This window comes from Talpa europaea (genome assembly GCF_964194135.1).
Source record: "Talpa europaea genome assembly, chromosome: 1".
In the NCBI taxonomy this organism is placed as follows: Eukaryota; Metazoa; Chordata; class Mammalia; order Eulipotyphla; family Talpidae; genus Talpa; species Talpa europaea.
In genome coordinates, this window is record NC_140073.1 from 30,666,434 (window position 1) to 30,688,716 (window position 22,283).

The 22,283-nt window shown below is 43.7% G+C and overlaps 1 protein-coding gene across 1 annotated transcript in view; it reads right to left on the reverse strand.

Moving 5' to 3' along the window:
- Nucleotides 1-1,341: 1,341 nt before the first annotated feature.
- The window catches only part of SLC6A5 (solute carrier family 6 member 5), a gene marked incomplete at its 3' end in the record, with an annotated part of 45,584 nt that continues 24,642 nt past the window's right edge, over nucleotides 1,342-22,283 (reverse strand). Inside the window, exons 9-15 of the mRNA XM_084246980.1 lie at nucleotides 20,106-20,230; nucleotides 12,573-12,685; nucleotides 11,737-11,868; nucleotides 10,718-10,817; nucleotides 7,807-7,907; nucleotides 3,718-3,885; nucleotides 1,342-1,497 (exon numbers count right to left, since the gene is read on the reverse strand). Of these exons, the coding sequence (XP_084103106.1) occupies nucleotides 1,342-1,497; nucleotides 3,718-3,885; nucleotides 7,807-7,907; nucleotides 10,718-10,817; nucleotides 11,737-11,868; nucleotides 12,573-12,685; nucleotides 20,106-20,230 (895 nt within the window). The remainder of the gene's footprint in view (nucleotides 1,498-3,717; nucleotides 3,886-7,806; nucleotides 7,908-10,717; nucleotides 10,818-11,736; nucleotides 11,869-12,572; nucleotides 12,686-20,105; nucleotides 20,231-22,283) is intronic.

Genomic DNA, 22,283 nt, shown 5'->3' on the forward strand with positions numbered 1-22,283 from the left:
AAAAATTTCATATATGCATGTTCAGGATACAAGAAGATATTAAAGGTTACGACTTCGCCAATCTCTGCAGATACATGATTTGCTCTCATTAGAGCGTGGTTATGAGTATTGTGAATTGGGAAGTCTTAAAATTGAATTGGCTAAATGTAGTCTTAAAAGCTATAGTCTTAATTAGCTCACTTGCTACTTACCTAAGCTGTATTTATCAGAAATGTCTATAAATACAGAGAACTAAAATGTACTACCAGCGCAGTGAATATTATGATTGAGTTCTAGTAAACTCTCCATGTCTTGGATTTCTCTATGACCACAATTGGCATTTACTGTGAATGAAAAAGGTAAGAGTAAAAATTGAGAAGTTTTTGTCTTTTAAGAGTTTGTGTCTTATATATATAATATATAGACAGAACCAGGGTAAGTCTTGTTTTCCCAGAGGTTGAGACAAGGTATCTACAGCTTATGGAAAGACATTTAGAAGAGAAGCAAACCAGGATCATGACATTGAGCCACAGTGCTAAATGTCATGCAGAAACTGGAATGGAGCTCTACCATGAATGTACAAAATTAGGCACAAATTATATGATGGCTTCTTGCACAGAGATGGAGGAAATGACCAGAAGAATTCAATATGGTTATTAAAAAAAAAAAAAGACAACAGCTAGGGAAGAAAACCAATGGACTCCTCACTAAGAACTGTAGCATGTGGAGTGTAAAGTATCCAAGTCCTTGGCACATTCAAGACATTGGATCCAAAGGAAGGAAACAGATCCCCGATTCTAATGGAAATGTGAACCTTAGCCATCTCAGTGGTGTCCAAACCCACCAGCATTGTCCTAATCTAAGATGTGTCTGTTTTAGTGTACCCTGTCCTGAACTTTCTGTGTCTGAATGAAATCACCTGGATCAGCTCAACTCTACACCACCGTTGAGTCCAATGAATGGTCTTGGAACTCTTGAACAAATGCCTTCACAGCACCACTGATGGCAACACAAAGTGGAACTCCTCTCTCAACCAAGTCACTCATCCCTCCTTGTGACTCGACTCGAAAGTCCTCACCTAGTTGATCCACTTCTGTGGGGTAAAGCGTGTGCTCCGGGGACCAACCCTACCAGAACTGACACCATGGACACAGGCAAACAGTGCTTCAAGTGGTCTGTCTAGCTCTTCACTACGGCATGCGACACTATGTCCTACTTTTCTACTTAACCACTCTCATGCACAGATATGACCCAAGATGTGGGGAGAAAGAAGGAAAATGGGACAAAAGCTGGGGAAAACATTTGGGGGGAGGCAGAGAGAAAAAAAACCGGATCAAGTCTGGGCCATCCCATGCCATTGCACTAGCACTGGGTACCCAGTTCCAAATCCTTCACTGGCAGTTTGAGTCCCAAGGAAGAGGTTCCCAAGGGATCGATCATGTTCTTATAACGTTCCCCGCGATGCTGCGCTAAGAACGGACCCCAGTCTGGCTGCGGCGAGCACACCAATTTCAGCCTCTGCAAAGAAGCCAAAGACATACAGGGTCACAGAAGCAATGGTCCTCCCTCCCCTAGGCACCACCCACCGAGCCCCAAAATTGTGTGTGGCCATGTTTGCCAAAACTCTCCCTTGAGCCAGATGCTCCCCAATCATGAGAATCAATTAGGGAGGCCAGTTCAATTAATTACCTAGGTCAGGAATGTTCAAGAGGAAACTAAGTTTGGTTCATTTAAAATTATTTACATCACCCTGCAAGCAATATTATAATTGCTCAAGGTTTTCCTTGCACAGGATTAATAAAAGAAAAAGGACCCAGATTTTAATTATACATTTTCCCCTCCAAATGAAGAGAATCTGCAAGCTTCTCTCTCCACTGCCAAACACATTCTGGGAAGGATATGTATTCAATTACTTTTGTTCTGTAGTCTCAACAGTGGATTGCTACATTAAAATAATTGGATTTTGTTTAGCATATTTCCCAAACGTATATAAATGGCCTGGGGAAAAAAAAAAAAAAGAACCCAACCCCAAAGATACACTGCCAAGAGTGAGCAAAGATTTTAATTATCTGTTGACAAAAATACATGCTTCTTACTTGGTTCAACTGTGTGGGTTCTTGCATTATGAGTTAAAAATAATGGGAACTTTGCACAGAAGACATAATTTGACTGACACATTTTCCAGAAAAAGGAAAAAATATATTTCTGACTACATAAGAGGGAACGATTATGTGTTTATTACCTATTAAAGTGAAGCTGTTTCTTAGAGCTGTTAGTTTAATCTCCCCTTAATCATCCGTTTGCAACCTTTGTGTCCCGAATCAACCATAATAAATTTATATAGCCAACTCATCACTTTAGAGAATTTTAGGCAAAGACAAAAGTAACAAAGGCTAACCAAGCTTCTGTTCAGAGGAAAAGAGATTTCTGGGTCAGCGGGTAGCAACTGGGCACCTTCAAGCTGTCCCTGGTGGTTCAGAGACCACAGTAATTTACCTCAAGGGAATAACAGAAAGAATTCCCTGAGGATGAAAACTAGAAGCTGCTTCAGGAAGAAAACTTCTACATCTCCCTTTGTCAACTCCATCTTTAGTCCAGTGTAAACAAAGCCTATGCTGTGGACATTTGTGCTCTGCATTTGCTCACACTCTTTATTGCTGTCTCACTTCATCTCTGAAGGGTGTTCTGGAGACTTCCTTTCCTCCTTCCCTCCTTTCCTCAGTCTGGCTGATCAAGAGTAAATCCCACAGAGCTGCTCTCTGTTAGCAGGTGTTTCTTCTTCCTGGTCTACCCCAGCGCCTCTCCAACTTGTCCATGCATCACAATCACTTGGGGGCTTGTTAAACTATAGACACCATGATCCCACTTCCCCTAGTTTCCGGAAATGCAGATGATGAGGCTCAACCAATCTGGAACCTCATTATCTGCATTTCCATCCAGCTCCCAGAAGGTGGTGATGCTGCCAGTCCCTAAGCCAAACCCCAAGGGCATTGATCTGGTCCAACACTCTAGACCTCTGGATTGTCAAGACGAAGACATTACGCTCTACTTCTAACACATCAGAGCAAACAACTTCTCTATAAGAAAAGCCTGGCCACACCTCACTGGTAGGAGTCCTCTTCCCACCCACTCTGGAGCTGGGGTGGGAGGGATATTTGGGGACATGAGAAGTGGCTCCAGCAAGGTATTGACCTTTGTCTAAGAGAGGCAAGTCTAAATTCATGCCAGCCATGCCCTGGACCCTTCATTATACTCAATGGGGATTGTGACATTTCAGTCTGCTTGGATGCCTCAGCCCCTTAACACAGGCGCAACAGGATGGAGCCATCATTTTAAATGTGCTGGTAATAAACATTTGGAGGAGGAGGCTTGGACAGAAAGGAACATCAGGAAAAGGGGAATCTGATGTGTGGTTAAAAACCAACACTGGAATTTAAACTGGATGAGGGGAGCGGAGGAGGAAACCCCAGGAGACAGCAGACACTCCGATTATTTATTCCCCAGAGCTGCCACGGCACTGAGGAATAGCATAATAAGAGCTGAGCCTGCGGATTGGCTGAGCCCCTCCATTAGAGGAATAATACATAATAAAAATGGGTTTAATAGAAACGGTGGCAACTGTAATCACTTAATCACCGAGTCTCCCTCTAGAATAAGTTTACCAAATCTTTTGTTTTTTAATGCACAGAGTTTCTCCCTTGGGAGGGGATGGCAGGGGAAAGGAATGGAGAGAATTACCTCAATAAATCTTCCAGGAGCCAGATGCATTTTTATCACAAACATAATTGGGATCCAGATAACAGAACAGGCGAGCATCAGCCACCCAAGCACCATGGACCAGTTAGGGTAGCGGTAAGAGCCATAGGTCATGGGCTCCCACTGGTAAAAGCTGAAGCAAAGGATAAACTAGAAGGAAAAAGAAGCACAAGTGTTAGGGTGGTGATGTGAAGTATCCAGCCACACAACAGTGAGAAATCCTGCCCCCCCACCACGGTTCGATGCTTCTGTATCTATTAACTTATCTTATATCTCTAGGAGCCTGAAAGTGAGATTTTATTAACCCATTTTCCAGATGAAGAAATGGAGTTGCAAAGAGATGAAGATGACACATAGGTAGCTGCTGACCCTGCACCTGCCATCCCACAGGAACTGTGTGTGTGTGTGTGTGTGTACACGTGTGCACAGGCAGGCTGAGAAGGCATGTTTAAAGGACTTACACCAAGATGACAAGTGCGGGGAGGTGGGGTGGGGTGTGTTTTAAGGTGTCTATTCTTTCCATAATGGATAATTAAGCTTCTGTTATAAGGGGAAAAATTCATTAAGTTTATATATTTTCATTTTTAAAAATTGAATTGAATCTACTTTGCTCTCTCCTTCAATGGGAGATGGCCCACATCCAGGAGCTGCCTTCAAAGCTGGCTGAGTGAGACCTGGAGTGGTCCTCGGGCGGTGACTGAGCAGGAAGCTTGGCCCTATAATTAGCTATGGGACAAAGAAAATGGATGCCTGGCCCCCTCTCCACTGATTCAAGGTGAACAGGCCTCACTTGTCGCCAAGCGGTGGGCGATAACCTGGACATCAGCAGGCCAATCTGGGCTGTACCCCAGTGAGCTGAGGGCACCTGTATGTCTCAAATTTCTCTACTATAAAATGACTCTATTTCACACTGTGTATACAACATGGTGGGTTCTGAGAACAGCCTGGTGTTTACTCAAGAGTCCCCACCTCAGTTTTAAGAGGGGTCATGACTTACTTTCTGCTCAAAATCTCTCACCACCTTGTGCTTTGGCTGGCAACAGCAGTGAGGACCCACTTAAAGATGTGTTTAGTGCAACTGAGGAGGAACAAGGGAACATGTGAGCCGAGAAGAGTCACACCAGAAATTCAGAGCAGGGGTTCAAACTGCTCTTGCTAAGCCTCTGGGGAGCATCGCCATGAGAAAATTGTCTTCTTCCCTGCATTAGTCCTGCCCTCCTCCCTGCCTCACATCTAGATAAAGCAAAAAACAAGTACCCAAAGTGACTGGCAAGAATTATGTCAGGCAAGGTAATGTATGGAAGTGTTTAGGGAAAGTGTGAGCACTATATAAAGCTAAGGCATCTACATTATGACTCAAAGCCCAGGTTGTTGGAGCCAGTAGTGATTTCAGTGCAACAATAATTCGATGTATTGATTTGAAGGAACATGAGTCTGTAGACAAGTGTTGGGGAAAAAAAAACCCAACAACAACAAAAAACTGTTCCCATGGAAAGACATACCCTCTCCAGGCTCCTTTTTAAACATTTGCCCCTAGAGTTATAAGCTTTATTAACCAGTCTATTGGAAGTATGGCCTAATGTAATTATGGTAAGTTGCTCCATTTCATTTACTATATAAATAGCAATACATCTGCTTATGTGTGTGCATAATTCAGTAACGTGATCTGACTATGTATACAATAATTGCATGGAGAGTATTTATAGCTCTATAAATCCATGAAGGCACATATAAAAATGATCAATTTTATTTCAGGGATTTCAAAGTAATTTAAGCCCATAATCTTAACTCATTCTAGCATACCACAAATACACATTTACCAAAGGGCAAAAGGCAAAAAATAAGTGTTAGACCTGATCTTTTGATACCCATTTTCAGTTGCACAAATATCATATCAAATTTGTCCTGCCAACTTGTTTGTGACCATAAATTTCCCTCTGCCAATTCAGACTGACAACTCCCCTGTCCTCAGAGGAGCTTTACCACAAGAGGTGATAATTTAACCACTGAGTGAGGCCCACCTTGACCTTTAACTGATGGCAACCGAAGGTGGCCCTGGAGAGAGACTCATCACTTGATGATGATAATGAAATTGCCCACTTCTAATTAACCATTCTTTGCTCCTAAGCAACACGGAGAGGGAATCTGGTTCTGTTTTTCTGAGAACCCTCCACAGGTTCTGATAGTAGCTTTAATATGGGAATGAAGTAAATACAAGATGATTGCAGAATTACCTCAAAAAATACAGCAATTCCTTAAGATTCCTTTTCCCTCATATTTGTTCATAAAAGTTAGGACTATTTTAACTCAAAATTGGCCAAAGTCCATTAGAAATGAAAGCACTGGACTTTTAGAAATTTGTTAGAGAGTTGGGTTAAGTGTAGATAAACTTCAGTTCACTTCTTAGCCTAGACAGCCCTGGATTCAATGTTTACTTGGGCTACCTGCAAGACCAGTGGCCTTGGGCAAGTTCTTTAGCCTCATCAGCCTCAGGGCACATGACTACAAAAAAAGGGGGAAGCATCACCCACCAATCAGAGAGGCAAGAAGCTTAAAAGACAATATTCAAAGTGTTTGTCAACGAATTGTAGAATAGTAGGTGATTGTTTTGTGACAGATTTTTTTTTTGCAGAACAGAATAAAATTCTCTAACTGGAATCTCACCCAGAAGGGAAAGGTAGGCAAAATCTAAAACAAACTTTGACTTTAGCCAGGGACAAATCACATGTAGTAGTAACTGGGGGAAAGGGTGAAACTCAACAGAGATGGGAGACATCAGAGGCAAGAGTCTCAGGTTTTCTTTCCCCCCAATTAGGAAAATCTGAGTTCTTCGCACTCATTTCAATCCTTAATTCAAGAGAATGAAAAATCTATCTTAATCCTTTTCAACTCTCATGCCCCAAATCTGGTGGAACTTTTCAGACAAATTGCAGGCTCTAAAACAGGAGTGTGATATCTGTTTCAGTGCAGAGGGAGATAAATACTAAAGGGTTTTTCTGCCGTTGTCTTTTCAGAAAACATTGGAGGTGTTTTGAATAAAACCCATTCTGTGACATCAAAGGAAAGAAGGGCATACTTTCTTCCTGACTTGTTTTCCATTCGAGAAGCTGGTAACCAGTAGTGAAACGAGGATCTTTAATCTGGTTTATAGTGTCACCTGCTGGCTACATTAGGAACTACAGCCGGCTTCCGCCAGCCTTATGGGATGAGACCCACAAGAAACCAGGTAGAAGAGAGTAAAGCAAGGTATTGGTCAATTGCAGTGCTTGAAGAGTGGGGCAAGGCAAAGCTGGCGGCCCATGGTAATATAGAGGGCGCAGGAAGTGCATAGAAGTTCTTTGTAGGTTTACTGATGAATGAAGGGCTCTGATCTTTAATATGAATGTCAGATGATCTCAAAATGTCAACATCACACTCGAAGAGATGATACAAAGTCTTCAAAAGCAATCAAAGAGAATCCTCAAGAGCCATAAAAATGAACATAAAAAATCTAATTTATGCTGCATTCATTGTAAAGGAGCTGTACTGAGAAGTGGATAAGAGCAAGAGTTTTGGAGTCAGACAGCCTGGGCTCAAACCAGACTGCTGCTAGTCAATCCCAAGTAACACAATCCCAGGTAAGTCACAAAACCTCTCGGCATCAGTTTTCTCCTCTTTAAAAGAAAGATAATAATGAAAAAAAAAAACCTGCCAAAAAAAAAAAAAGAGAGAGAGATGACTATAATGTCAACTCCACAGAGCTGACTGGTGAGAGAGATGAGGTGATACACTTAAAGCACTTTGAATAGTGCCTGGACTAGTCTACATGTGGGAAATGTGATGGATAACTGCTCTCAGTTCATGAGACAGTCTGATATAATGGGAATATTCTGCATTATGTTCCAAACATCTCTGCAGGAGTCCCGCCTCTGCACCTGATCAGCTAAGCACCTTTAGGTGAGTTGTTTCACCTCTCTGAACCTCCATTTCCTCATCTGAAAGGCTCATATAAAGGAACATACCATTTTCAAACATAAATTACCAAGTACACATGCAAGGTGCTGTCCACAGGATAAAACATGCAATCCTTACAGTTAAAATGGTTGGGGTTACAAATGCCCAGCAGACTTTCCAGAAAATGTTTGGCTGGAATCCAATCATCATCTCTATATCTTCACAGAATCTTTGCAAGCCTGCAATTAGACAAGCAGAGACAAAGCATAAGGAGCAGAGGCAGGGGTGAGGTAGAGGCAGGGAACAGGTGCCTGTATCTTCACTCAAGAACCATTGGTTAGGAATGACACCCATTCTGCAGGACACCATCAGACAAATGAATTGCTGCTGGGAATATTGGGACAAATTGAACATTTAAAGAAATATTAAATATTCTGCAGTAACATTCAAAAAAATCATCCTATACAAACATATAAAAGACTCAGTTCTAGCCCAGTCCAGGTGTCTTAGGACTGACACAGCCTGGCACATTCACCTGGTGGCTCTTTGTGGAAGTGACCTTATGTGCTGAGCAACAACTCTGGCAAAACCAATTAGATCATGGTCAATAAGCAGAGTATATTATGAAGGCCTTGGGATTTAGGGTGAGGATCACTGACATTGGTTTTTGGCCCCTATCCTCCAAAAGGAGTCTCTTCCATGAGTCCATTTATTTTTGTTCTGTGTATCTTAACCACAGGCAAAAGCCAGTGTAAATTCTGAGGGCCATCACCACTTTGTTGGAAGGCAAAGGCCTGCTGTTTTTTTTTTTTTTTTTTTTAGTTTTTTTGTTTTTTAGATTTATTTATTTATTTATACAAGCACCGGGTACAGTCAGAAGTGCAGGAGGGTGAGAGAACTCACCAGAGCCAGAGCAGGGAGCAGAACAGGCAAACTGACGAAACACACTGTTAAAGGGAGGGGTGGGCATGGCAGGAGAGGTCTGCGCACCATGTGGGACCCTCGCCAGGGGCTGAGGATCAAACCAGCACTGCAGAGGCTGCAGGCAGCCTTGCAGCCCAGCACTCAACCACCCAGGGGACATTTGGCAAACTCTGGAGACATTTTTGATTCCCACAACTGAGGTGTGGGTGGCGTAAAGAGGAGGACCAATTACTGTGCCACCAGGGGAGGCCCCAAGGCCTGCTGTTTTTATAGCCACTGGTCAGCTTAACTAAACCAACAAGCAGAGGAGACAGTTATTCTCATGGCCACATATAGCCACCGCCCAAATGCATATTGGTGTAGAAAGCTTTTTAAATGACTCCTTGAAAACAAAAGCTGTTGGGGAATGTTTTAGAATTTGATGGTTTCTTGCATAGGTTGTGTCTTAACCCCTTGAGCCACCCAGAAGGCTCCTGTCATCTCAGGTTTAAAAAACAATACTTAGAAACCACACTGAATAGCCCTCCTTCCCAGGAAAGACTGCAAATGTGCAGCAGTGAGCAGCCAGAACACTGGCAGGTGGAGGGGGAAATGAAACGGCTGCTACAATGGCCAGTGTTTTCCCAACTTTACCAAGACACCAGCTGGCAACATCAGTACGAAAAGACCACAACAGGCAGAGTTTCCACATAGGTCTTCCTGGTCTTTCCATGGTGAAGCTTTTTGTTTTCCAGACAGAAAGTTAAAATTCACTGAGGCAGATGGACTGAGTTTCTGCCACTATCTGATCAGGTAGGAAGCACCCCAGAGCCTTGCCCTGACAGAGGTCCACTTGTCAGGCTTCAGTGCTGCAGGCCAGCCTCTCCTCCCACTTCTCAGGCCAGAAACAAGACTCTCCCTGCAATGGAGATGTGACCTCTACCCCGAGCAATTTCTCTACCACTAACACCCAACGATCACTGCAGTGGCTTTGTTTCTGGGACACCTCAGTTTTATATGAGAGGTTGCCTTTTTACTTGATTTATGGCCCTCTCCCCACTTTAATAAGTTTTTCAGGAAAGCAAGAACTTACAGAGCACCTGCCAGATGGGATGCTAACAGTTGTATTAAAGGCAGGACACTCATGTCAGGGTTGTCTGGCAGGCAAGATGAGCTTGCTGGGCCACAGTTCAGAAGGCAGAGCTCTGCAGACCCCTCTGACCTAATCAGCTTTCCTTCGAGCATTGGTCGCTCACTGCTATCCTGCATTCTAAGTGGCATACCGCATTTCCTTAAAGCTAAGAACGTGCTTTTGGGTTTTAAGTACTGTTAGACAGTCTGACCTGACATCTCTCATTCCTAGCACTTTCTACAGAGGCCTTATCTATTTTGTATTGGGACAGACTTCCAGGCAGAAGCTCTGAGCAGACTTTAAAACAGAAAGAAGTGAGCAGTCCTTAGGCTCCCAGAGGACTTGCTTAGCTCACTGGCCTACCAGGAACCTGTGAGACCACCTAGTGAGAAGTCCCAAAGCCCAAACACTTCCACACCAAGAACAAAAGCGCCATCAACTGAGTTATTACTCCTGCTGTTTTTGATAATGACCCTACTGACTCTAGGACTCAGGTTGCAGGACTAAAGTAAGGGAACTTGGCATTTATTACTGGGAACAGCTGGGACAGGGGTCTTACATCATAGACTCCTATGAGGCTAATAGGTTTCCTAAGGAACTGTGAGTTCTGTGGTCTCTTTTTCTTATGATGGGAACCCATCGTGAAGTTATCCCTCACCTCAAGCCATGTGAGGACAGAAGCTACCAAGGTCAAGAAGGAATTTCACACCTCAAAGTGGCCTCCTCCTCGCTGGCCACATCCACAGGCATTGATTAGTGGCTTGTCACACTATACTCCAGGGCTTGTCCTGATCAGAGGAGTTTGAGTTTCACCATTAGCTGCCACCTTTTGTTTTCTGTTAAATCTGGATAACAGGTGGTCCAGAGACAAGTTCAGAAATAAAGGTGCAGCTCTCTGATGTTTCCTAAATAGCTGTGATTAAGCTCTCATTGTCTTAGTAAATAAGTAAAGCCAGCTTGCCCTTGATGCCTGACCAGTACTATCAGCAGCAGCAGGCACGGTGGTCCCCTTACCGTATACATATGAGATTCCCACAAGCTCAAAAATGGCAATGATGACCAGGGCGTAGGAGGCCGCGTACGTGTCCACAAGTTGAAACATGTAAATCCCACCCTAACAGAGAGAGAAGCAACAAAATCAATAGGCCTAGCCCTCAGCTCTCTCCCGCTTCTAACAGTCAGTCCTTCTATGCTAAGAGAGACAGTTGCAAGCAGGAGTCATGGGATCTCCCCTCCCTGAGACGGCAGGAACCTGAAGCTGGTCCAGTAACCTGTGACCTGGAGACTGGACATCTTAGCACAGCAGCACCCCTCCCCCAGAAGACTCTGTGCTAATCAATAGAACAAGCACAGAAAAATGATCCAGCATTGTACTCCTAACAGGCAAAGGTCAATATCTGAACATGTATACGTGAAAGTGCTGGACAGCTTTGATTTTTCTTAAACAACAGATGAGCCTATCTGGTTGACCTTCGTGTGACCTTTATGTGTACTGGCATTCTTCACCCAACCCCATGTAACTTTACTTCGCTCTTTAAGTCTCTCTACACTGCATGAGGCTTAGAGACTATCTCATTCCAATTCATCATTTTATGGATGAAAACACGCCATACTGAAATGCTGACTCACTCAAGGTCACCGAGACAGCAAGAGCAAGACATATACTGAATAAGCTCAGGACTACCAGGAATAGAGTGGTTTGTATGTGATACATACTCAACTGGAAATTTCTCTGGTCCATAGATTGGAATTTTCATGCATTCCATTTTCTTAAAGTAGGACACACATGCCTCGTTGGCTCAAGTAAGTTACATCTCAATTATGAACGTACTAGAAGCATCCCTAGGTGCCAAGGTGACATATTTCCCTCTGTGGTCAGAATTCCTAATGAGCTGGCATCCTCTACTTGGCAATGGCAATGGTGTCGCTATGTTATACATTGATAGTGGCTGTTGTCTGAAAGCTCAGGGTAAAAGGAGAGAGAGGGCAACAACCCTCCCACCTGCGCAGACTCTAAGCCCGTGCCCACTCACCTGAGTGATCATGGGAAAACCCATGATGAAGAAGCAAATGCAGCAGCCAAGCGTGAAGACTGGCTTGTGAGTGCGCAGGTACTTGGGGAACTCATCCGAGATGGAGGTCACTATGGTCTCGATGGTGGCGAACTGGAATGGAGTCATTGGAAAGGCCTCTGAGATAGACTGCTAAGCCCAGGAGGCTCCAAAAGCCCTTTGCATTTCCCACTAGGAAAGTGGTATTAGAACTAGGTTTGGTTTATAGGGCTGCATTCCTTTGATTGGTCTATAAGGCCTTGTTGGGGTCCAACCCATAAGGCCAGTAAGGGAATCCAGGCAGGTTGTGAGCTTTAGAAACTGTGCTGCCAGCCCTGAGAGACAGCACTCTTATTTTTTCATCCAGAAGGCATTTAAGCACCACTTTGTATTCATGAGATGTAAATTCCTCTTCAACTTGAGGAAAACCCCTCTTTGCACCCAACTACTAAACTCCAAGTGCCTGTCAGCATGATTTGTACGAGTCTCAGCCCCAGGGCAATTTCCCTAAAATTGACTTCTTATTATTCTCCCTTATTCAGTCCCACATAATTTGCTTTGGTAAAACGACACCAAAGCAGGAAGCAAGCACACAGGCTAAAACTCCACATGGAGAATGGAAGAAGGGATAGAGAGAGGGAGGTTGGTTCCTTTGCATCAAATACCAGGTTACCTGAGTCATCCCTACATTACTTGGGGAAATATTCAGAAATTGCTAAGCCTACCCCCAAGCCCCTGCCACTGGCTGGATGCAGGACCCAGGAGAGGGAGGTCTTCAGAAGGTGTCTGGGGCAAGCATAGAAGGGAAAGGGACTCACCATAGTGTCAAGTCCAAGAGTGAGGAGCATCAGGAAAAAGATAATGGCCCAGAATGGAGAGAGTGGCAGCCTGGTTAAGGCTTCCGGGTAAACCACAAATGCAATGCCTGGCCCTGGAGGAAACAAGACAAATGATTGCAGATAGGCCCAGGTTCAGGCCACCTCTTCCTGGAAGCCCAAGGATCCTCTCTCCATGAGATTCTGAGTTATTGTATTTGTTTTTCTTTTTAACTGATTTCCATCCATTTTCCCAACTAAGTTCTTTGAAGGAAGAGCAGGGGAACTCAGGTTAGACCTGGGAGAACTCAGAGGAAAGACTCAAAAATTGTGTCCAGGCAGAGACTCAGAGTTCAAGGCCAGGTTGTGCCCCATGGCTGTATTGATGAGTAATAACAATTACTCTTTTAAACAGTGTTTCTCAACCAGGGGTGATTTTTGCCTCCAACCACCCAGGGGACATTTGGCAAAGTCTGGAGGCATTTTTGATTCTCACAACTGGGGTGTGGGTGGCGTAAAGAGGAGGACCAATTGCTGACATCTAGTAGGTAGGGGCCAGGGATGCTGCTAAACATCCCTCAAAGCACAGGACAACAAAGAATTATTCTTTGCACTACTAAGAATCATCTGACCCAAATGTCAGCAGTGCTGAGTTTCAGAAGTCCTGCTCTAAAGGTTAGAACATGCCCAGAATGATATCACCCATAAAATGTGAATTCATCTAATGCTGATAGGATCTTGCCCTACAAAGGTCTGGTAAAGATGGGGCTTTGTCTGTCACCTAGTAATTTGTTGGGGAAAAGGGGATAGTGAAGCATAGTAAATAGGTTAAGAGAGTTTGAGCTCTAATTATCAGACATACTTGGACCCAAACTCAGCCGCCATGACTTACCATCTGTGTAATTCTAGAAAGTTCTTTTTTTTTTTCCTGAAACCTCAAGTACGCCCCTTTCTAAAATAGGGATGTCAACAGTATCTCACAGGGCAGTTATGAAGAAAGAACAAATTGGGAAATGCAGGTAAAGTAGTAAGATCAGCACCTCGCTCCTCATCAGCACTCACAGAATATTAGCTTTTCAGAAGAATGAGAATAATAAAACAATTTTGAAAAACTGTAGTGAAGTGGGAAGAATCATTCTACTCCATTTTAAGCCTTATATACCCATAGGAGTTGATACAGTTTGGTACTGTCAGAGGGATAGATACAGAGATGAATGGCACAGATTAGATTGCTCAGAAATAGCCCAACACAAGTATAGCCAACTATTTCTTTTTTTTAAGATTTATTTATTTATACAAGAACCAGGGTACGGCCCAGATGTGCGGGAGAGTGAGAGGATTCACCAGAGACAGGGCGGGGAGCAGAACAGGCAGACTGACCAAAATACACTGCTGAGGGGAGCAATGGGCGAGACAGGAGAGGTCCGCCATGCCATGTGGGTGGACAGCTTGACAGTGCTGCACTCAACGGCCTGCGCCACCAGGGAGGCCTACCAACTATTTCTTTTAACAAAGGTTCAAACCTAATGGGACATCCATAGGCCAAAAATGGAATCTCAACCTAAATCTTACATCTTATATAAAAGTTAATCCAGAGTGGATCATAGATTAAATGTAAACCATACAACTATATAACTTTTAAAAGAAAATACACCAGAAAATCACTGGGATCTAGAAGAGTTCTTAGACATGACACCACATATAAAATCTGTAGATGAAAAACCCTCAACAGTAAAAAAAAATAATAATAATAATAGTTATCAATTAGACAGTGGGTTTAAAAAGTGAACATTCTCTAAAAAAAGATTGTACAAATTCCTACTGAGTACATGAAAATATGATCAGCATCATTACCTATTAGAGAAACATAAACAAAAGCTGCAATGAGATAACTACACTAACTGTTGGGACAGCTGCAATGAAAGGTAATGATAATACCATATTCTGGCAAGAATGTGGCAATACTGGATCTTTCATATGTTGCTGGTGGGAATATAAAGTGGCCTAGTCACTCTGGAAAATAGTTTGGCAGTTACTTTTTTTTAAAAAAAAAATAAGACAGTTTAAACTTATGCTTGCATGTAATCCATTAGTTTTACGCCAGGAAAATGTATATCCCAAAGGAAGGAAAACCTAAATGCACATTAAGACCTCTAGTCAGATTTTCATAGCAGTGCTGTTTATAATAGGTAAAATTTGGAAATAACTAAAATGTCCTAGAAATGGGTTGATGGCTAAACAATTTGGGGTACATTCAGACCATGAAGTACTATGCAGCACTGAAAAAGAAGAGAATCTATTAATGCATGCAACTATTTGGATGAATCGCAAAAAATTATGCTGTTTTTCACAAAAGCTTTTTCTATAGGCCATATACCTTAACACTTCCTTTATATGTTTCAAGGTGATAAAATTATAGAACTGGAAAATATGTCCGCCACGATATTTGGGTGAGAAGTATGAGGAGTAGGTGTGACTGCTAAGGATGTGACTATAAGGAGTAGGTGTGACTATTAGGATCATTTTGGAACAATTTTGTACCTACAATTTTGTATCTCTCTTATAGTTGCTATGTGAATTTACACTTGGTGATAAAATACAATCTCAACACACATGAATGTATGTAAGACTGGCAAGTGTTTGTCAATTTGTTTGTACCATTGTCAGTTTCCTGGTTTTGATATTGTACTACAGTTATTTAAGGTGTTACAGAGGAGGACTGAGTTCAGAGTTTATAGTATCTCTACTATTTTTGTACTTCCTGTTAATGTACATTTATTTTAAAATTTAAAAATTTTAAAGATTTATTTATTTATTTATGCATACAAGAGCTGGGGTGCAGGCCAGAGGTCCAGGAACTGGTCAGAGGATTCACCAGATTCAGAGTAGGGAGCAGAGCAGGCAGATTAACTGAAATACTCTGCTGAAGGGAGCAATGGGCGAGACAAGAGAGGTCTGCTGCACCATGTGGGATGTGGGTTAACTCCCTGGCCATGGATCGAACTGGTGCTGCAGTGGTTGCTGATAACTTCATAGTGCTGAGACTTAACCCCTGCGCCACCAAGGAGGCCCAAAAAATTAAAAAAAATTATAGTTTCTTCATAATCATAATTAGCCCACAAAAGTTTTAGCGTATAGGCAAAAACATTTTAACTTAAGATTTTGATTTGCAAATAATCCAAATTGGTCTGTATAGGCATACTCTGATTAATATAACTGATAGTGTAATCAAAAACTGTCACTTGTTTTCCTCAGGAAACATGAATATTTAATAGATGAATATTTACATAGGGAATTTATGTTCATTTTGTGGAATAATTATTCATCTAGCTAATAAATCTATATCACCTCCTTTTGCACACACATTTGCCAAAACCTTTTAGTTGCAATTGTATTTTCTTGGTGTCACATTTTCTTCCATTATAGTATACAATTGAAATGGTTAGAAATAATCTAGCAAGTTCCAAGATATTAAGTCTTATACTTATGTTTAATTTTGTCATATAAAATGTAATTCCTGGCAGAAAAACCTCTCACATCCTCCCCACTGCTCCTCTCAGCAAGGTATTCAATAAATCAGCCTTTCCTGTTCTGAAAAAAAAATACTTAAAATATATTTAAAAAAAAAAAAGAATATTAGCTTTTATTATGAGTGAACAATGAACTTGGAAACTGATGGTTCTGATTGAGATTTTCCCAAGAATACTGCAGTGGGTCTCAGGGGAGACATCTGAGGGGCAGCCTTCTCTGTTTTCATCAGGCCGTTTCTGTCTGCCTCTTAGCCTGTCTGGGAAGATTACTGTAACCCATGATGGTTAAAGCCCCATCACTTGAGAATTTCCTTGTAAGTAGAAAAGGAAATGATAATGGGCAGAGACAAGTGAAGGAAATCCACAGCCAGTCCACGTCTGGAAACCAGAAATTGCAGCACCTGGAGTTTTTATACCTCAAATATAACAGGACTTTTTTAAACCGGAATTTATCAGGCTGTTAGTGCCTAATGTTGCCGAGGGCCTTGGGGTATTTAAAATAGAAAGCCTCCAATGCCTAAGAAACCTCTGCTTTATGCATTTATTGAACAGACGGTAGACACAGTCTCTGAAGGCTCCCTATGCGAACCATAAAAGAGAAGTCTGTATTAAACCACAGTTCAGAACAGGTCTCAGATGCAGAACCCAGAGGCAGCCAGTTCAGTGTCCTGGCCACAATCGGTCCATAAAGTGGACACGAAGGTCTTGAAATGGCTGCTACCGAGGACCCCGGCTGATGGCTTTAACAGGAGTTGGCCCTCTGGGCCTTATCTGCTTTTTCAGGGTGGAGAATGATTTCAAAATATTTGACCTGCTTCCATTTCAGTTGCCTCCCTAAAGTACAAGGTGAAGGCATCATTTTCACCAACCTCCATTTATCCAAGATGGCTTGAGAATGGATTTTAAAAATACATTTTCATACCATTTTGTGGAGTTTAAATGTTTTTTCTCAAGAGAGGCATTAGCTGAGGTTCAGCGAGTTTTCCTAGTTGAGGTCTGGAAGGTCTGGGACTAAGGAGACCATACGCAGTCCCGCCCTCTCTCTGGGAATTAGTGCAGCCCAGTGGCTGCAGTGCAGGCCCCAGGCCACTCTGTCTTTTACCAGTTGTGGGCCCATAGAGAGACTTGTTCTTTTCAGACAAACCTCAGTACCCTTATCCATACAATGAAGCTAATAATAAAAATAAATGTGAGAATTAAATGCGTTGATACAAGTCAAGGGCTTAAAACTATGCCTGCACTCTGTGAGAACGTGGCTAACATAGACCATTATCACGTTTCCGAGGAGAGGGGTCCCAAGAGGCTCTGCATGCCAGCAACTTGGACAGGGCTTGCAGAAATCCTATGGTGACAGCTTCTTTTATCCCAGAAAGCTGCCAATGATATAACCAGGGATGCTGGTCAATACAACAGGTCAAGACCCACACCATGCCAGTAGGGGCTGCTATCATGGAAGGCTGGGCTAGTTCTCAAAAATGCACTGCCTGAACCCCTATGCCCGGGGCAGAAGAGTTGGGCCCCAAGTAAAGGACAGATGGTTGTTGGATGGTTAGGCCTGTTTGATCAGCAATGGCAGCTGAATTTTCAGGGGGCAAGGAATCCAAGGCAGTACTTCCTAGAGGTCTGGTTCCCTGGGAGTTAACCCCAAGATCTGGGAACTCTAAATGCAATCTGTGCATCTGTGTTCACCTCCTCTGGTCTAACCCAGTCTCTCTGCAATTGCAGGGACACCTCGGGGTTTGTGTTGGATTCTGACTTGAGCACCACTGCTCAGGTAGCCACGAAGATGGTGGGGAGATGGTTCTAAAAGATGCACTTCCCAGAGGCAGCTTCTCTTGAATAGATGCCGGAGAAGAACATGCCCTCTTCCCTAGGCCAAGCGCAGAAGAAGGGGACAGCTTGGTCTCATCACTTATCTTGCCCTTAGGCCCCCAAACACTCTGATATGGCTGAGATTTGGGATAAGAACTTAGAGAAAAATGCCTCCCTTACAAGGGAGCAATAAACAAGACAGAACAGTGTTGGGTTATTAAGTTTTGACTACAGACCGAGGTAATGCGATAGTAAGTACAGAGTAGTTACTAATGTTGGGTCAGCAAAACTTTAATGAATGTCCACATGTCAGTGCTGCCCAGCTAGGAAGGAATTGCCAGCCTGTTCTCAGAACCCCCATTATGGGGCTTCCGGGGATGGGTTAGTGGATGAGACAAGGCTGCAAATCCAGATTCAGATTAGCAGAGATAGCTGCTCCCTGGGATCTGGAAGAAGGCCTCACAGACCACTGACCTGTTGCCTGTGGGGAATGAGGGTTACTGTCCCTGAGCTGGGGACAATGAGAGATTATCAAGTCTTAACACACTGTGCTAGAATCTGTTAGAAATGCTCTTTGGTTAAAACCAAAGTAACAAAAATCTGGAAAAGAAGTTCAGAAAGAAACCCAGGCAATTGTCTGATTCTCTCTATGTAAATGGAAAACTTCTATTAGGGTTTTCAAGACATGTTCCCCCATACCTTGTCTGGGACAAGAAACTGCTCAGAAGAGTGAGCTAATGCAACTCCAGACTCAGGAACCACACTCCAGCAACTCGGCCACTGGCTCACAGTGAACTAACTCAGTAATGTCACCAAAATAGCAAAACACTTCAGTCTGCTAGAAAGTGGGACAGGACCTGCCTGCTTCAGCTATTCTGAAGGGAGGAAATGAGGACAGTTGGGGTGGCAAGACACCCCTATAGACCAAGACTTCTCTTCTCTCTTTTCCCTTTCTGCCCCCAAGGGAGTTGAAGCAGTCCCAACCAGGGAGGAACATTTATCAGCTCAGCTGGGAGCCCCTCTGATTTAGCCCCTGCAGCAAAACCAAATATCCCAGGATCTTAATACTCTTTCCAGGGAGAGGTAATTACCAGCCCTTTAGCTCTTTAACTCTTTGAGCCCCAAAAGGCAGGATCAGCCCCACCTAGGCAGTAATTAATTATCCTTAGGGAGCTAGAAGGGAGCTGGCTGTCCACCAAGTAGGGGACATTTCTAGGGCTCAGTTCTGTCATGTGCTACCTCCTGAGCCATTATCTGAGCACTGCAGTGAGCTGCTGGAAGAAAGAGACCCGCACAGAGAAGCTGCTCACAGGGACACACTCTGAATTGTCCAGGACTGACAGTGACTGCTCCCCAGCCCCTGGCACAGTGACCACACCGAAGCAGCTCCTAAACATGTGATCATAAGCATCATAATGATAAGAAATAGCTGCAACAAAGGTCCTTCATCACCAAAACCTACTAAATACCCGAATCCTCTGGAAAATAAGATAAGGTGGAAATAAAAAGTTATAAGTAAAAATATTGAAAGCTCGCTCTCTGTAAAAGGCTGTGCTAGAAATATGGATTCAATGAGAAAAAATGAAAACTGTAAACTGAAAAATATCATACAAATATTAGGCATTAATAGAGGGGTGCCGTGGGTGGACAGTAAACATTTATTCTACATCTTGTCCCACCACCAGCATCCAGCCTTTCCACCCACTGGGGAAAAATTCAGGACCGCACTGCTAACTAAGCAGAAGGCCCTGGAAGCACATTTGACCTAACAATTGGGAAAAGTGCTTTGTAAGGAAAAGACTGCTCTGAAGTCACTGGTCTTATTAAGCATGAGTACTCAGTTTCAACAGAGCCCTCTGCAAAGAAAGTTGGCCTGCAGCAGGCTGGGCCTCAGCAGCTCAATGGCACTGACAGGATTGATGAACAGAACCCTTTCCCTATACCTAACTTACTCAGACCAGAGCTGAATTAAGAGGGGAGAGGAAAGATGAAGGAGAGGAGAGGCAAGTAGGGAAGGGGCTTTTAAGCGATACTTGTGGTTAGGGCACCAGCCAGCTCCAGGCCCACACGGCCTGGGCTTGCTCCATACCCATCTTGGTCCTGAATGCCAACTTCCCAGCAGAGCATAAATTAGGACATTGTAAGGTGAGCCTGGAGCCTCCCCAGCAACAGCAGGGTGACAATCTCACTGTACCTTGGTCTGCCACATTCTCAATGTTGACCTTGCGTTCATTGGCCATGAAGCCGATCACAGAGAAGATGACGAAGCCGGCAAAGATGCTCGTGGCACTGTTGGTGCAGGTTACAATTAGAGTGTCCCTGGAGGGAAGAGAAAAGAGTGCCCGTTAGGTGTGCTTGGGGAGTAGGAAGGCACAGGGGAAGGACACACAGATGTGCATCTGTGTGTGCACACTGTGTTTGTGTGTTCCTGCCATTTCTAAAATCTTCACTCTGAATGGCCTCCTTTTCTCTTACTCATAAGGACAGGAACAGCCAGTTGTGACCTTCAACTCACAGCTGATTTGGAAAGCCCAAAAAGGTTCAAAGAGATCTCTAGGATTTATGGATGTAGAAATGGGGCTGCAGAAATGGGGCACCCTTCATCCCAGTGGCAGAGGGAAGTCTGTCTTTGGAGCATGGGTGGAGGAGATGGATCTTGTGAGACTCCAGGACAGGAACTGGGTGTGAGGGAAGGGAAGGTGGTGGCACCAGGAAATGGCATCAAGATGTGAGGACAGGGCCTCCCTGGTGGCACAGTGGTTGAGCGCTGGGTTGCGAAGCTGCCTGCAGCTTCTGCAACGCCAGTTCGATTCCCGGCCACCTGGAGAGGGTCCCACATGGCGCGCAGACCTCTCCAGCCGCCACTGCCCTCCTCAGCAGTGTACTTTGTCAGTCTGCCTGTTCTGCTCTCCGCTCTGGCTCTGGTAAATTCTCTCACTCTCCCGCACTTCTGACTGTACCCAGTGCTTGTATAAATAAATAAATAATAAAATCTTTAAAAAAAAAAAAGAGGTGAGGACAGCCTGGGGTGAGGCACGTGGGCTCAGAAGAGCCAGGGGCAGTGGGAGGAGGAGACATATCTGCCTGCACCCCAGTGCCCTCTGCTGGTAGTATGCCTGTGGTGCCCAGTCTGCCCTGTGCAACCAGCCTAGAGCCAAAGTAGCCCACTAAATGGAGTCTCAAAGCCCCATTCAAATCCTACTGATCCTACATGTTGGTGGCATGACCTTGAGCAAGTCACTTTCTTTCCACTCTGATTTTAAATAATGACAATGACTGGACCTTCCTCACAGCTGTTTGTGATGACGCCTACATAGCCGGACTCAGTGAATGGCCCCCCTGGTTTGACCCCTAAGTTTACTGATGACAAAACTGAGGCCTGGGGAAGGGGATAGAGTAACTAACAGTAGGTGAGGATTTGAATTCAGACTTCTTGCCTTTCAGACCTGCGTTCTTTCTGCCACACCACACAGCCTCATTTCCAGTAAAGTACATAGCAAATCTTTGCTCTTCCTCAGTGTCAGTGTCCAGACTGACTTTGGGGTCACAAGTTAATGAGACTATGACCAAAGAAGTTCAAATGCCTTATTTTCGCACTCCAGCTGTTATGGGATGAATTGTGTGCCCCAAAGTTCATATACTGAAGTCTTAACTCCCAGTACCTTAGAATGTGATTGGATCTTTGAAGACATAATTAAGTTAAAATGAGATCATTAGTGTGGGCCCTAATCCAATATGTTGATGTTCTTACAAGAGGAAATGAGGACAGAAACACATGCTGAGGGATAATCACTGAAGACATAGGAAAGGACCGTCAACAAGCCAAGGAGAGCGGCCTCAGAAGAAATCAACCTTGCCAATACCTTCATCTGAGACTTAAAGCCTCCAGAACTGTGAGGAAATAAACTTCTATTTTTTGGGCCACCCATCCAGTGCTATTTGTTATGGCAGCCAGAGCAAAAGAATCATCGTCTCTGTCCAAATGGCCTCAGCCATTTCTCAGGTGCCAGTTCCTTCTGGATGCACATACCTTCTGCTCTGATCCCACTGACCTGCTCCCACCTCACCTCTCCATCACGCCATTCCCCACTCATTCCCACCTCTCGTTGCTTCCACTACCTGAAATACATTTTCTCCCCCTCACACCTGCTGAAATGGGGTTCAAGAGACAGCTCACTTCTGTGAAGCCATGCCAGGTTCCGAGGCCACAGCTTAACTGTAACCTTTTCCTCTGGGTTCAAATAATATCTCCTACATTATTTCAAAAAATACTAATAACAGCTGCTATTTATTAAACACCTACTATGTGCAAAATATTGCTCTGAGACCATTGCATATATCATCTCTTGCCTCTCAACAAAATATTTGAATT